This window comes from Sphaeramia orbicularis, chromosome 19, assembly GCF_902148855.1.
Source record: "Sphaeramia orbicularis chromosome 19, fSphaOr1.1, whole genome shotgun sequence".
Lineage (NCBI taxonomy): Eukaryota > Metazoa > Chordata > Actinopteri > Kurtiformes > Apogonidae > Sphaeramia > Sphaeramia orbicularis.
In genome coordinates, this window is record NC_043975.1 from 18,149,862 (window position 1) to 18,165,404 (window position 15,543).

At 38.6% G+C, this 15,543-nt stretch overlaps 1 protein-coding gene across 2 annotated transcripts in view; it reads right to left on the reverse strand.

The window, feature by feature from the left end:
• Window positions 1–15,543, reverse strand: part of LOC115410762 (protein NO VEIN) — a 42,154-nt gene that overhangs the window by 17,255 nt on the left and 9,356 nt on the right. For both annotated transcript variants that reach the window (XM_030122545.1, XM_030122544.1), the window contains exons 12-32: window positions 15,294–15,437; window positions 14,488–14,663; window positions 14,175–14,347; window positions 13,807–14,031; window positions 13,535–13,644; window positions 11,792–12,001; window positions 11,533–11,647; window positions 11,222–11,444; window positions 10,736–10,883; window positions 10,433–10,610; window positions 9,736–9,913; window positions 9,496–9,622; window positions 9,265–9,384; window positions 8,610–8,745; window positions 8,406–8,518; window positions 7,700–7,850; window positions 7,244–7,492; window positions 6,229–6,444; window positions 2,002–2,183; window positions 1,674–1,857; window positions 474–616 (exon numbers count right to left, since the gene is read on the reverse strand). In XM_030122545.1, coding sequence (XP_029978405.1) covers window positions 474–616; window positions 1,674–1,857; window positions 2,002–2,183; window positions 6,229–6,444; window positions 7,244–7,492; window positions 7,700–7,850; window positions 8,406–8,518; window positions 8,610–8,745; window positions 9,265–9,384; window positions 9,496–9,622; window positions 9,736–9,913; window positions 10,433–10,610; window positions 10,736–10,883; window positions 11,222–11,444; window positions 11,533–11,647; window positions 11,792–12,001; window positions 13,535–13,644; window positions 13,807–14,031; window positions 14,175–14,347; window positions 14,488–14,663; window positions 15,294–15,437 — 3,501 coding nt within the window. The remainder of the gene's footprint in view (window positions 1–473; window positions 617–1,673; window positions 1,858–2,001; window positions 2,184–6,228; window positions 6,445–7,243; window positions 7,493–7,699; window positions 7,851–8,405; window positions 8,519–8,609; window positions 8,746–9,264; window positions 9,385–9,495; window positions 9,623–9,735; window positions 9,914–10,432; window positions 10,611–10,735; window positions 10,884–11,221; window positions 11,445–11,532; window positions 11,648–11,791; window positions 12,002–13,534; window positions 13,645–13,806; window positions 14,032–14,174; window positions 14,348–14,487; window positions 14,664–15,293; window positions 15,438–15,543) is intronic.

A 15,543-nucleotide genomic window follows, 5' to 3' on the forward strand; every position in this document is an offset into this window, starting at 1 on the left:
TGCACAAATGCAACATCAGCCACTCAGTGATTGATGGTATCATGACTACTATGCATTATCCCTTCTGGCTGTGGTCCAGGCTAAAACAGGAACCAACAATGTATGAACTGCACAGCTTCAACTCTGTCCCTGACACATCCAGCACTCACCTGCTTTTTCTGCTCATCCTCAAAGCAGACGTTGATCTCTATAGTCTTAGTGCGACTCACAACAGTTTGTATCCTTTAATCACTACCTTATTCATCAGGATGAGTCAGAGTTTGTTTCTAATACGCAGTGTTTCAGGAAGATTCTGCACTGCCTTCGGTGTCTATGCAACCAGCAAATATTGTGTCCTTACACAACACATGCTTAGCCCTTTATCTGCTGTGCTCACAGGTGGTTTATTCTAGTGCTGACAGAATAGAATATTTACAGGAAGATTTGATTGTGATCCCTAAATAGCAAAGGTAACAGTCTGGGGGTGTCCTCACCAGTTCTTTAGCAGTGAGCGTTCGTCTTTCTTTGCGACTAATGAGACCGTCTCTGACCCCAAGTCGGCTGAACAGCTCCCTCCATCCTGCAACATCGCCATCAGACTGCACATAGCATGGGCTCAGCAAAATCCAATCACAGCCTGGCGGAGAGACAGAAAAGTAGACAGATTAGTGTTTCAAAGTGGAAACACGCTGAATAAACTTAACAGAGAAACTGCACCCTTAACTATGAGGCCACAAATGATATGAAAATTTCCCAAATTCAGTATATGTCACACAAACAGTATATTCCATTTGGTCATTCTGAAAGGAAGAAAACCATGTTAACATAGTTGAGCAAGTCTGAAAAGGGGGACATTAATGGAATATAGTTGAAACAGTAATTACTGAAAAGAAAAAAGCATTTTCATGATCATTTTTCATAAATGTGCACAATAGACATACACATGTCTGAATCACAGTGAACTTAGCATATCAACATTTAGCCTGTCAGATGATGTCCCGGCTAGAGGTCAGCGCTCGTTTTGTGGTGACTATGGTATTATTTTGTTTATTACAGGTCATGTCATTACTGCAATACTGAAAAGTGTAATTGTACCTCACAGATTTTCCTCATAATTAATTAGCCAAATTAGAGATATTGTCTTATTTTGGAATAAAAACTGGAACATTGAGAACATGAAAATGTGACCACTGTCTACCAGTGACAAAAACAGGAAAAGCTGAGGTTGTGTAGTTGATAGTTCTCCATCTTTAAGAGAGCTTAAGGAGGGAAATATGCATTTGATGTGTTAGAAACCCCTACTGAAGTTCATCAGAAACAAGATACAAAAATGTTGCTTTACATCTGAGTCAGCACAGTGTGGTGGTTGTGTCTTTTTCATTCAAAAGGCTGAGTGTTTCCACCCATTTTTCACAAAATGTTGACCACTCTACAACCTCTTACATAACGCATACATGAATTATTCCTCGGCGTTTCATGGTTTCTTTAACCTTAATAGATAACTGCTTTCCTCACACAAAAGAAAACACCACCACAGACACAAAGCTGATGTCTTAATATTTCACTAGATGAAAGACAGAGCAGCTGATGTGAATGTTTTGCATATTTCAGTTTATTTCTAGAGCCAGTGTGCACCCTGAACAATAGAAGGACAAGGTTTCATTTTCATTTGAATAAAGATTCTTCAGCTGTACCTGGCAGTTTCTTTAGCAGGTCCATATTGCCATACTCCTGAGAGAAGTGCACTCTCTCCTGTGCTGGGCACAGCAGACCCCTGCTGGTGAGAACTGGTACTGCAGCATTCGAAAGCTCCTGGCAGGACGACGAATGCTGCTTGATGAAAACCAAGTAACTCACAACCACCGTCTCTGGCTTTGACTAATGGTGGAATCAAAAAGGATAATGGAAAGAGACAAGAGCAGAGATTGGACACAAAACATCACCACGGGCAACAGATTATCTCAGGAGATCATTAAACATCATCACTGTTACACATGAAAATGCAGCTGACAAATATGTTACCTTCCATTTGTTGCTCCTTATTGTTGGGTAGATGTGCTGCTCTAGAAGCTCTTGCGGCTCTAGCTCATGAACTCCAAGTCTTCTCAGTAGCTCTCGCACCTGCTGACTCTCCAGAGGCTCCACACAGCTCAGCAGAGTGGGGTGAACCACATTTACATCTTTGTACAGTGCAGACAGTGGCCCTGTGAAATAAACAGGAAGTGAGAGGAAAACACATTGTGTTATTATTACAGCATTATCATAATGTTTTCCCTGGAGTTATAAGGCTTAGGTGGAGCACCCAATCCATTTTGGGGCAGCATCTGACAAAAATTAACATAATATCAATGTGGAAAGCACCAAAACTAACAAAAATCACTTGTCTTTAATAATTCTAATAGGTTACCAAATATTCTTGGAGGACAACCAAACCCCCTCAGTGATCTTGAGTCTTCTATAGACTTAGAGAAATTGTGTAAAATTAGCTTAAAGTGAAATCGCATCTAATAAATGTTAAATGTTAAAATTCCACTCTTATGTTGCAATTCTACTCTTATGTAAATACGGATGTAGCCCATAGAGTTTTATTACTTATTACTATTATTATTATTTCTTATATCATTTGTCTTTTTTCCGTATCTTTATGTACACACATTTTTTCTTGCATTTTTTTCGGTTGCTGCCTTGACCAGTGAGTTTCCCAGTGGTGGGATCAATAAAGTGTCATCTAATCTAATCTTACCCTAAAATCACATTGCCACATGACCACTTTTCTCACGGCAACAATAACACCTAAACCCCACAGAAACCTATTGAAAACCCTGCATTATGGTGCAAAAAACATACAGTATCATTAAGACTATAGGTAACATCGGCGTTTATATGTAGATATGCACATACAAATACAGTGTGTTGTTACTTGTCAACATGTATGAGTGATTTAAGAGAACTTGTGGGAGTTCTTTTCATAGATAAAACCAACATTTATAAGTACTTCAGACATAGTACAAATGATACAAAGTCACCTGCCTCTACCCACAAAAAGAAAAACACTTTAGGCTGAGAAGGATTAACATTCACTGACCAATAATATAATGGATTGCCAAAGATTTAGAAAATACAGTAACAACAGAAAAATAAAACAGAAACAAAGTTAATGTAAAACTAATACCTCTTTACTATATTCTCATTATCTTGGCTTGTGAGTTTAGAGTCTTTAAATTTTTCTCTAAAATTTTTAGATCAGATTCATAGGCTCATTGTGCCCACCACTTACACATATAAACCATGATAAATGTATGTTACTTCCAGTGCTGTGTTAGTAAAGCAATGTGGTGTCTTTATTGAGCTATAAGCATTTAAATTTTAATAAAACATAATTTTTGCAAGATATGAAGCTTTATTTTCCTTGTGAGTGTGAATTTATAACATTTCTATATTTCTTATTAGCAATATCATAGGAGCTTTAAATCCCAATTTAGTGTAGGATTATTGTCATAATCACCTCAAAAAGCACACGTAAATATGATTAACCAAACACCTCCAGTGACCCATTTTCCTCTTTCTCATACTAACATTGGAGAGAACATCTCCCTGCTGATCGCTGTGCTGTTCAATATTTCAGCAGAACGCTGTTCAACTCGGCTGTTTCTCTGAAGCTATCACACACATTTCTGTCCACTTGACTTCACCTATAAGCACAGCCTGAGGTTTGTTTTAGAGGCTGCCTCTAAGGCCTGCTGCACCAACACTCACTGACCTGAAAAGCACTCAAGTTTACACTTCACTGTTACATATTTAAGTTGATACTTATTTCTATATCATTTCCTCTTCAGCTTCTAGTAACTAAGGATCACGAAAAGGAAAAGCCAAGTCTCATATTTTTGATCTGAGAACTCAGGACTTGCTGTTGCCTACCAAACATACGTAAGATAAGCTTGTGTTTTACATCAATTTCTAACAGGAATCAGCATGGTAATGCTGACCAAGAAAACATTGAAGAGCACGGCACTTTCTGTGCAGGTGTTCCGCTTTGTGCAGGTGCATTACACTTTCATTCAAATTGCAATGTACGAAGTGGACGACAAGAATAACTACTGGCTGTACGTCTGTGACTCTGTGGAGAAACATGTAGTGGTCACATGGTGTGTGTCACTACAAAGTTACATTACTGACTACTGGACAGGCATGCATACTACAGCATTTTCAGTCCTTTCAGTATTGTTATGTAAATCCAACAAAGCAAAGGAAATAATTTTGTATTTCCAGGTGAAAACTTGTGTAAACAGGGCTTAAATTGCTCACAAGAAGGAACATCTAGAGTGGCTTTATGGGAGAACTTTTATCACTATGGGTAAAGACATGAGTAACAGAAGAAATTAAAAAAAAAATAGTAATAAAATTTATATAAATAAAACAAACAAAAAAAAAACAACAAAAAACTGTGGCATGACCTAAGTAGAGGCACAAATGAGAACTTTTTTTTTTTTGTACTGTACCATAGCATTCTGACACATCATCATTGAATCCTGATTTTTACAATCTACAGCTTTTGGTCAAACTGTTTTTTTTTAAATCCAAAAATCAACAAAATGGAAATAAAAACTTGTCACATACTGTCCATTGTCCTGAAATATGAAAATGGAAATGTTTCAAGTGAACTGTAGAATTCAGGCCTTTTTTTCCCTATGGATATAAAGCCTAAAGGCACTTAGATAAAAGTAAGGAATGTAATCTAGTCTTTAGGTTCTAATATAGGTTACATAAATGCCTATATACAATGTCCCTGTCAAATATTAAAATAATCTAAAAATATAAATGGAGAAAAAGATTTTTCCTTTTACCAAATGTTTTCAGAGGTGGCTCTTCCTAGTGAAAGTATCACAGCTGTAAGTGGAAAATGGGTTAAATCCTTTTCTTTTGTTCATTGTGTAATCTTTAGCGGCATCTACTGATGATGCTGTAAATTGTAACCAACAAATACCTCTCGTCTGCGTTGTCTCCCCTACAGCAGCTGTCAAATATATGAAATGAACGAGTTTCTGGTTCTGTTCTGGGGCTTCTCATTCATAAGGGGTATTAAGTCAGCTCACTCAGACACAGTGGGCGACAGATATGGACTGAATAATGGATTTAATACTGAATGACCCCTGCCATGAAGCATAAGAAAGAAGAAAAAAATCCCGATCTGTGCTGCTCATAACACGCACTGTGAGGAGGTACTAGAGAGCGAGAAGCTAAAATATTTTTTAAAAAGTAAAGCAGAACTAACCCTAAATCCTATGAGCATTCTGAGACACTTCTAAAGACACCAAACCACTTTCATTATGTGATTATCAGAGAGCAGCACACTGCAGCAGGAGGATACTTGCGTCACTGTTTGACAATCAATTATTCATGCTCGCCATTCTAAAACTTTTGCTTTTGGCAGTTTTAAAGAATGTGATGACGCACTTTTGTGATTGCTTGTCTGCTTATTCTTAGAGAGGTAAGGCTTGTCATACTCCTGCCCTGAATGTCTGTGCGACTGTGCTGGCTTCTAAAAGAACAGCAGCCCTTGATGTCTGAGGGTTACGGGTGTTTGATATATAACACATGTTTGGTTTCTATGACTACTCTGATGACTGGGAAGGAAAGCGTTCTAAACCGTCCTTCAGCCTGAGTTGCCATGTCAGTTTATATGAATACCTTGATACACATGAAGCCAGATAAACCCAAGTGCTATTTTTATGTACCTTTTTTTGCACCACATCATTATCTTCCACTCAGCACAGATGGTGTATTACATGTGCATTTCTCACTACTTCAGTGGCGCTACATACTTTTATTTTTAATATAGCAGTTGTTCACATTTTTTTTTGGCAAAATGGAAATCTGTGAAATTGTTTTGCCCTGTAATGGTGTTTTTTTTTCCTTTTGTATCATATCTTGTTAGTTTGTTGTTACTCTCATAGTGGATTTTGCATAACATTTTCCTCTCCAACATCTTATTAAAGTACCTGTAAATATTGGTGAGATGAAATTACACCTTTCTGTCATAAAATAAGAAAACTGTCAACATAATTTGGCTTGATTAGCTGGAGACAAACAAGATCACAGTTTACCATCAAATGAAAGTTCATATCACAGACCTCTATTACTAGGAAGCTTTCCAAATGAGGACAATATGAGACAGGTGTATTTTACAACTACAAATAACATCACTAAAGATGGAAAAATAACTTGTGAATATACTAGTGAAGTATTTACCACCAGTCTGAGCTTGAACCTTCTTTTTCTTGGTCTTTATCTCTTCCATTGGGAAAAACACTCCCTCTCCATTTAATGCAACAACACGTCCATCAGCCAGGGGGATTATGGGTAGGTCCCTAAGGGTCTGTAAGACGGAATCTGCTTCCCCATAGCCATGCTCCAGAGCTCGGAAGTTGCAGACCAACAGCCTGGCCAGCTGACGGAGGCCACTATCTGTGAGAAAAACAAAACAAGAAGATGCCCTTTAGATACACAGACTGTATAAAAGAAGTGGATTCACAGTGAAAAACCACAGTGATGTCACCCTTTGATTTGTGGACAACTGATCTGAAGTCTTGAGTTTGGCATTTGGCCATTGTTATTTGGACAAGAGGATGTACTACACTGCAACCAGTGCTATTAGAAGGAAACAAAAAACATTTAATATAAGCATGCATTAAAAAAGAAGTAGAAGAAAAAAAATCAGCAAATAGGAAAAGTAAATTTTGCTTGGCTGGATTTCTTGGAACTAAGAATCGTGCTCCTCGGGTGGGAGCAAAGACAAAGACATAAATATGCTATGGTTGATGAAACTGATATGCTGGAAACACGAAAATTGGCAGCAGGCATGAAGATCTGTGTGACCTTTGTGAGGCCCACATTGTGATGTTAAATTGCTGGGTCAGAGCATCTCCAAAACTGCAGGTCTGGTTGAATCATCTCCATCTGCAGTGGTTAGTGCCTACTAAAAGTGGTTTAAAGGAGGACACCACAATTTCTGTTCAAACAAAATAAAATTTCTCCTGATCTGTCTGTTACAAAATATACTTTCAATAGCAGAAAGTTAAAAAGATATGTGGTTTAGGCAATAAGTTGATTTGAGAACCAGTTAAAAGTGGCAGTTTGAGGAATTGCAAGTTCTGTCTTCATTTTTTCAACATTTTACAGACATGTTTTTCCACAAATAATCCTTTCTCATCCAATATTATTTGCTTCATAAGGATCTTAGCTGCAGTAAAATCACTGCACACACCTGACTGAATGCCTTCTGCTTTCATCAGCTCCTTGGCCATGGCTGTGGTTACCATGGTAACATCTGATCCCCGCAGGTATCGGACTCCCAGGTGAGTGAGCAGGGAGGTGGGTGGGGCAGGGTTTAGACCAGGATGGAGGTAGGACAGACACAGATGCCTCTCCAGCTCTTCTCCACCAATCACGTCTCGGATCACAGCGTCCTGACAGACGGCCACTTGGGATGGCAGCTTGTACACAACCTTACCATCTGGAGGAGAAAGCATGGAGGAGTGTGAACAATCTGATAACAGGGTTTCAATACACCATGACACTAGGTAAAACGGATTTGACAGACAGGGCTCTGTGCTTTGCTGTGTGGAGTTGAATAATGTGTGTCGAGTTTGCAGTTATATCAGAAATATTTTTTCTTGGCTGCTGTTAAAACCTTTAAAGTCTAAACTTAGATGAGCAATACCTGAGCTCAGTGTAGGCAGAAAGGCCTTGCCCTTGAACAGCTGAATAATCTGCCCAGCAACAGGCTTGAAGAAGTCCAGGACCTCATCAGGCAATGGGATAAACTGCAGGAAATGGCAAAGGCCCTTCAGACCTTTGAACTCTGGGTGATCCTGGAACCGGGAGCAAATACATATTAGAAATACACAAATTCTTTAAATTTGGATAACATCTGAAACATCTCAGGTGACACTAGCCATGTTTCAATTAATGAATTTTTTAGGTGGAATCATAAAATTACAACTTTACCATATACTGTTTTTATGCCAGATTGAGCTATTTTGCTGTCATTTTCGACAATGAAAGAATGTGGTTAAACTGGAGAAGGACAAGAATTTTGAGATGTTGTAAGTCAAGGCAAAAACACTGTTTCCATCAGGTAGTACTGTTGTGTTTGGGACACTTAAAAATTTCACTTCAAATTCCCTTGACAAATACACAGAAACATCCCCTACTAATAACAGACAAGCAACCTGTCTGTTTAGAAGTGCACACAAACACATGGCAGTTGTGGTTTAAGGAGGTGATAAGGGATCTATAGTCTGAAAATGTACAGTGATTTATTCCACCATTTTCTATCCAATTAAATTGAACCATTTAATCTCATAGAAACAAAAAACTACACTGATTTTTTTTTTCCCTGTTAAACCTTATGGATATTATCGTACAGTAAAGATATCCATGGCCTGAAGAAACAGCTGTGGGATCTCAGAGCGAAGCCACTGGTTCCATGAGCTGTCTCTGTCCACATCTTCACGAGAAGACGGGATATCGAAGTCAGCTGGAGAAAAAACAGGCCACCATTAGTGACAGTGCAAAGAAATTTTCTTCTTCAAAAAACCCAAAGAATGTGTCCTTGATTGAACTTTCACCTTGTACGATGAAACGGAAGCCAAAACTGCGAAGGGGCAGGTAGGCGAATACAGGCTGTTTCTGAGGCTGACAAGTGAAGTCACTATTCAGCTGGAAAGCCAGAGCTAGCTCTGTTGACTCAACGTCCTCTTTGATCTGAAGCAGAAATGATCGATCTTTAAGGCAAATATTGTAGAGAAACAGATTTTGGTGCATGCAAAATGAACAGTGTGTCAGTAGAAATATAAACTGGGGCACAAAATGTCTTTCTCATACTCATTTCTTCTTACATAACCTGACTGCAGGTAACGGGTAGCTGCCTCTGGGAAATGGAAGGAGGAGGATAACAGGAGAAGAAAGAGCAGCAGGGATCAAAGTGTCCTTTCAGGCTGTCAGGATCATTAAAATCTGTTTGGCGGAGTTTATATGCTGGTGTGTGGCAGGATCTTTTTTGCCATATATTTCTGCTTCGTATTGAACCACAAGCCTGTCTAATGAGCATTTTATTTTTTTTAGAAAACTGCTGAAAAAGATAAGAGTTTGCACAAAAACTGGAGGGACTAGCTGGAATCCTTTTTTTTGGAATTGTTTATGGTTTTCATATATAGACTCTGTTTAGTAAGCCTAGAAAAGAGGCAACAAAATGGGAAGTGAATGTTTGTTTCTATACATTACCTTCCTTGGCTTCAGTGTGGTTTTGACTACAAGCCAGCGCTCAGTACCATCAGTGTGCTCCACCTCTAGCACATTATGACTCAGGTCTTTACGTATCATTGTCACAAGCCTCTTCTCATTCTGAAGAAAGAAACAGTAGTGCAAAAGGAAAAGGGGCCAAATTTACAAAGCAAGGCAAATTAATGTGAGGCCACAGTAAAAAAAAAAAAAAAAGGAATAGCTGTCATTTACCTGATTGTAGATGGTAATAGAACGGAGGCGATGCAGAAAGAGCAGTAGAGAGGGGTGCACATCATGAAACAGGTTTCTAGTTTGGTGGCTCTCTGAGCGTAGAGGGAGGCAGATCTTTGTGGTCCAGCTGAGGAATGAACATGAAATTTAGAAACACATATGACCTAGAAATTCCAACATGACGTAAAAACTGTTAATTAAACGGACGCATGAAAAAGGGCGTTTGGTTTCTCAGCCAACCTGTGCTCATTAATGTCCTTCAGCTCACTGTCCAGAGGTCTCTCGTCTTCAGTCCAGTGGGGAAGGATGTACCCCATGGGGCCACAGTTCTTGTCAAAGTACAAGTGGAAGCCATTAGAGTGAATCTCAGGACAGTCCGTGACCTTAAACACTGACTTGAAGCCGATGCCCTTCTGTCCTGTATGAAGCAGAGACGCCATGGTTCTAATGTTATTCATATTCAAAATTGTCATGTTTAAGTTAGGAAAGTACAAAAACAAATCACGTTTCTTATTTCTTAGCACTGATTCCTGTTAAACTACCTATATTCATATTCCATTTCAGACCAACTGACCACAACCTGCCAGTTCATGTCATGAATTGTGTTACATTCATAGGTAACAAAACAAAATCCCTAAACCTAAATTTAATCAGTGATATGTATAATTTTATGACTCATCAGTTGCATATTTTTACTGGATTGTGTTGAAATTTGAAGAAAATGTTCAAGAACTACTAGGAATCATTTGCAGTATGGCATGTGGGTCCAATGTCTAATCAAATATTTTTACATTTTGCATATTTCAAAAAAATCCATGAAGCAGGAGAATTAAGTCACCTTGTCTGGAAGGACCCTTATAGTAACTGAACACTATTTAATTTAATAGATCTTCAAAGCAACATATCAGTCAACCAGGACATCCTCTACACTACCCACCTATGTATCCATATTTGTGTTTTCCCTTAGTGCTGCGGCCCACATCACAGATGGCCCTGATGTTCCTCTCCTGAAAGCCAGTCTCATTGTTGAGAACAGTGATGCAGTCCCTCGTCACCACAAAGGCCAGCGCTGGAACGACACTGGTCTCCGATGGATAATTATTATCATCAGCATTCTGAACGATGGAAAGGAAGGTCAGGCAGAAATGTGATGTTATTGAATTGAAGAGAAACAATCAAGAGTGAAAAGCTCAAAAAAAAGAGGAGTTGTGTATCAGTGTGGAAATCCCATACAACCCACCTGAATAAGTTCCAGTACAAAGTGAGTATCTTTGCTGTAGAGTTCGGTGGAGAGGCGGTCCAGGCTTCGGCCCAGTCGGTCTTGGTGGACCTGCATCAACTTCTGACCTTCAGCTGTCAACTCCACCCCAATGCCAAACTCACTTTTCCTATAATAAAAAGATGATTAAAGTAGAATAGTTTCTTTATTAGCCATTGTGGGCACAACATTATTATGACACTGGGGGGGGGCTCTCAGAATTCTGTTACTTGATGATTATCTGGTGAAAGTGATAGGTAACACTCAATAAAATTAAAAGCTAACTGGTCAAAATGTCCAGTAGCCTAATAATGTTCACTGTCTACTTTGGCCAAGAAGTGACAGCTGTTCCTTTCTGTTACGGATTGACATTTTTTCTATCAAATAAAGTCTTTTCAGATATTACAGTAGCAAGAAGAAACCCTGACAGAGATAATATGAATATGAGTGTACATAATGACCACAAACCTGATGTCTTCAATCACAGCTCTTTGAGGCTCTAATGTGTTTTCTGTTTGGTGATCAGCAGCATCATTTTCATTAGCATTAGGCATTTCTGCCTGTTCCTCCTCTTGGCTTTTTTCAGCTTCACTGCTAATGTCTGAGGTCTCCCCATTAGACAGAGAGGCCAACTCATACAGCTCTTCTTCATCCATTTCCTCTTCAATCTCTACTTCTTGTTCACCATTGACTGCATAAAGATATTCAGTAAAAGTTATTAAACAAAAAGTATGAATTACACTGTGCATTCCTGCAGATGGTGCAGAAATTTCAGTCACCTTGTCGTAGGTTGAGATGTGAGGAGGAAAAGCTGCTGTTCATAATGTCAGGATCCTCATCTTCACTCATGTTCAGTGCTGACAAACTGCTGCTCTCTGAATCTACATAATTAGCCTGAATGCATATAAGAAAACAAAAATTAACAGCCAAAAACATCAGAGATATATGACAGAAATGTTTCTTAAATATGACATGACTGAATCTGCAGTAGGTAGACTAGTATAGAAACAAATTGGACCGTATCCTATTCTTTCTGACCTTGGCTGCCTCCACTGGTGCTGTGAAACCGTTTTGGATCTGTGGTGGGTTCAGCTTCTTCTGGTAGTCTTTTACCCAGTCTGTGATGCCCAAGAGGATGCCCAGTCGGTGTAGGCAGTTCATGTGCTTCGGGTCAGACTGGGCCACTGTGATCAGGACGTGTTTAGACTTGGCCTGGCCCAATACTTTAGAAAAAGGCTCCAAAAATACCTGTGAGTTAAGGTGAATCCACAAATAGGAAAATGTTATGTTAATGCATTTTGTTAGTAAGAACTGTGGTAAATTTAAAGTGACTACCACCTCCTCTGCTGCAGTGTTAGTCCAGGCTTAAGTCAATTTGATTAGTCATATGTGAGTCTTCCAAATTAAGCCTCTAGAGGCATGGGTAAAATCTTACAAAAAACACATTTTAAGAACACTATAAATAACATCTGACATATTGTTCGGTTTCCAGGGCAATTTGAAAGGTGTCTTTGAACCAGTCCTGGGAGAATACAGCATGTGCAATCACATGGTAGCATGTTTTTAGTGGTTGAAAGTGCAGGCGTCTGTATATATAGTAAACCTATTACACTTTAAGGAAATATTGATGTTTATAAAATATATGGATAAAAATAATGGAACACATCATGGCTACAGCTCATAATATATCCTGTTCATGCTAATTTGACAAGTAAACATCAATATTTCCTAAAGTTTAATTGGAACTGTTTCTTCCTAAGTGAGATATGAGGAAAGTGGATGGTTAGTTGAGGTACAAAATTATTATTTACAGTCAGACCATGACAAATATTTTAGAAATTTAGAGGTAGAACATTTAAAATCATAGTCATGGAAAAAAAAAAAAATCAAATGTTGAGAGAAATTAAATAAAAACCATCTCTCAGGCATTTTGGAAGCAAATATAACAATTTAAACAGAACTAACCAATGCAATGCAATGATTTTTTATCACAATATAAAACTATATCATTACATTTGTCATTGTTGTTTTGTTTAGAAAAGAAACACTTGAATTCAACGTGTCCGAATACTTTAGTCAATATAGTGTCCATAACAGGTAATTTCCAAAACAGCTAAAGCCATTATAACATGTTTTTTTTAAATTAATATCATTATTATTATTATTTTAAAAATAAGGCTTCTTGTTGTAAATGTTTTAATCAAATGCTGATGCTCAGTATAGCATGAGCTTACTGGGCTTTCAGAGCTAAAGTTCGCCTCCTAGTGTCATAATTGAGAAATCACAAAGTTCTAACAGTAAAATATGTAAGAGTAACAATTAAAACAATTTCAGTTTGAAGATGGAAGATATTCAACAACCTCCATTCACTGAGTTTACACTGCAGTCAAAAGACAGTGTAGTTTGTCAGAATCATCCATCAAGGATTTATCCTAGTTTCAAAAGTGCTGTGGGCTAACAACATTAAGTGGCCTCTTTTTTTTAATGCAACAAATACTGCTTCTGAGTTTTGCCAGTAAACTATTTAACTTATTTTTCTGCTTGAGTGAAATATGCTGAAAGGAACAATATGAAGTGTATTTTTTTAGTCTGAAAAAATATAGTCATGAACTGAGTGAATCTTCAATCCAACTGATAATCAGAGGCTCTTTGAAACAGTCCTCTAGTTTTGCTCTTAGCCTGTTTCCATATCAGTCTGTTGATTTAAGAAGCTGAGACAATAAAAAAAAAAAAAAAACACAATCTGTGAACCAAAATCACATAACACCCCATGCCACTGACCTGCTGCAGTAGAGTTTTGCAGGTTCTGATTGGGATTCGTGTCAAACAAGACAAAAGGAATTTGGCCACAGTGCTGTAACATGACACGTCATCTTCAGCCTGGGTGAGATCTGTCGAACACAAAGCCCTTTTTTAGTAACGATGACGCATGCTGCAGTTATAATACAGTGCAATATTCCAGCTGTGAATCACTGCTATGAATCTCTTTTGGAAAAGTAATATTGAACTTCAGCTTAAATCTCACAGCATCAAATCAAAAAGTCCACAAATACCTTCTCTGGCTACAGCTGCTGCTAAGGAGGTCTGCATGTGATTGGCCAGAAGGGCGGTGGGAGCGTTGATAATGCCGTCAGCAACCACTATGGATACAAGATGCCCAGATGTGCCCACAGGGTCGAGGTCCACTGCTGCACTACAGAAATATTTGTCTCCAGTGTTTGTGGTGATTCTCAGTAGCAAACCTGGAGTCACTTCAAGTGCAGCCAGGCCTGTATTAGCTGTGATAAAAGAAGAGGTTAGATTACAATTTCAAAAAATAAATAAATAAATTAAAAAAAACTTGTTCCTGTGTATTTTAGGAAAAAATGTTGTACACAAAATACACTTTTCACACACCCCAGCACAAATTCATCATACATACCTGCATTTCTTTCAATGAAATCTTTTAGGGGCCCATGAAGGGGTTTAAAGATCAGCTCCCACTGGCTCCATTCGCTTAAATCCTCTAGTAGAGGGCAGGAGAGTAAACTGGCCAGAGCCTGGGCTTTGGACATCTCACCAAGACGTCCCACTGATGCACATTCCTCTACAGCACTGTCGTCAAGACAGATATGGGACAAAAAAAAGGGGACAATGTCAATGAAAGTGAAGAGAGGGAAGTGATATTGAAACACAGTGCACAAAAGGACTTGATTTCTGGTATGTCCATGATTTGGAAAAGACTCTGGAATAACCTTGACTTGAGTTTTGCAAACAGGGCAGACTCGTAGTAGACCGGGCTCAGTCCTCCTCCACCCAGCTTTTTCTGCTGTTGGACCAGGCCTGCTAGTCTTTGCAGAGTACCAAAGCCAAGGTCCCGACTGTCTCGCACCTTGTAGTGGGACCTCAGAGCTGACTCAATGTATGAGAGCTGTGGATGAAGAAAGACGACTATGAAAGCCTGTCTATCACAGTAATAAGCATGTGCTCTCAGTTTGTCGCACAACAGGAAAACTTGTTGTGTGGTCAGTAATAAATAAAAAACATATTTCAAACTGGGTGGGGACCCTGAATTTGGGAAAGGCATTTTGAACACAATCAGAAAATAAATGTAGGAGGCAGTAATGCGACTTAAAAGGTACCCATTACTGTAACAACCTTAAGAAGATGCAAAAGACGCTCTACAGAGCAGCTTTATTGGCCTTTGTCAGACATTTTATTTTCCTGTATAGTCAAAGATTAAAGCAACAACAACCCTCCATCATAAAATATATATACTATGTTTTATGTTTATTAATGCTCTGTTTGAATCATTATATCATCATAGTATAAAGGGAGGGATTGGGTTCTGTTTGGCTCCTCTGCAACACTGAGCAATAATTTCCAGCACAGCCCAATAACTCTGAAATAATAATAATTCTGACAAATCCAGTACTAAATCATTTAAACTCTTTTTACATGTTTTCAGCGACTATTTTTATGTTACAAATATATAAAGAATTTCACAGACTTTTTCCAGAAACAAGAGAGAGAGGTGATAGTTTTAGCAGTTCAGACTCACTTGCTCTGGATCAGAAGTGTTTATATCTCCACACTGCTTGATGAATTCAAACACGTCCTGTCTGGTGGGTCTGAACCCACTGCCTGCAAGTTCCATGCTGCTGCTGCTCAGAATCAAAGCTGAGCCCACTGACTCCTGCAGCAGCTGCATACCACCAGGGAGAAAAGGGAATGGAACTAATGAGTATCCAGACTTTGATAAGTATATGGACAGAGTAAAATGTTTGAGAACTGAAAAAGCAAAACTTGTA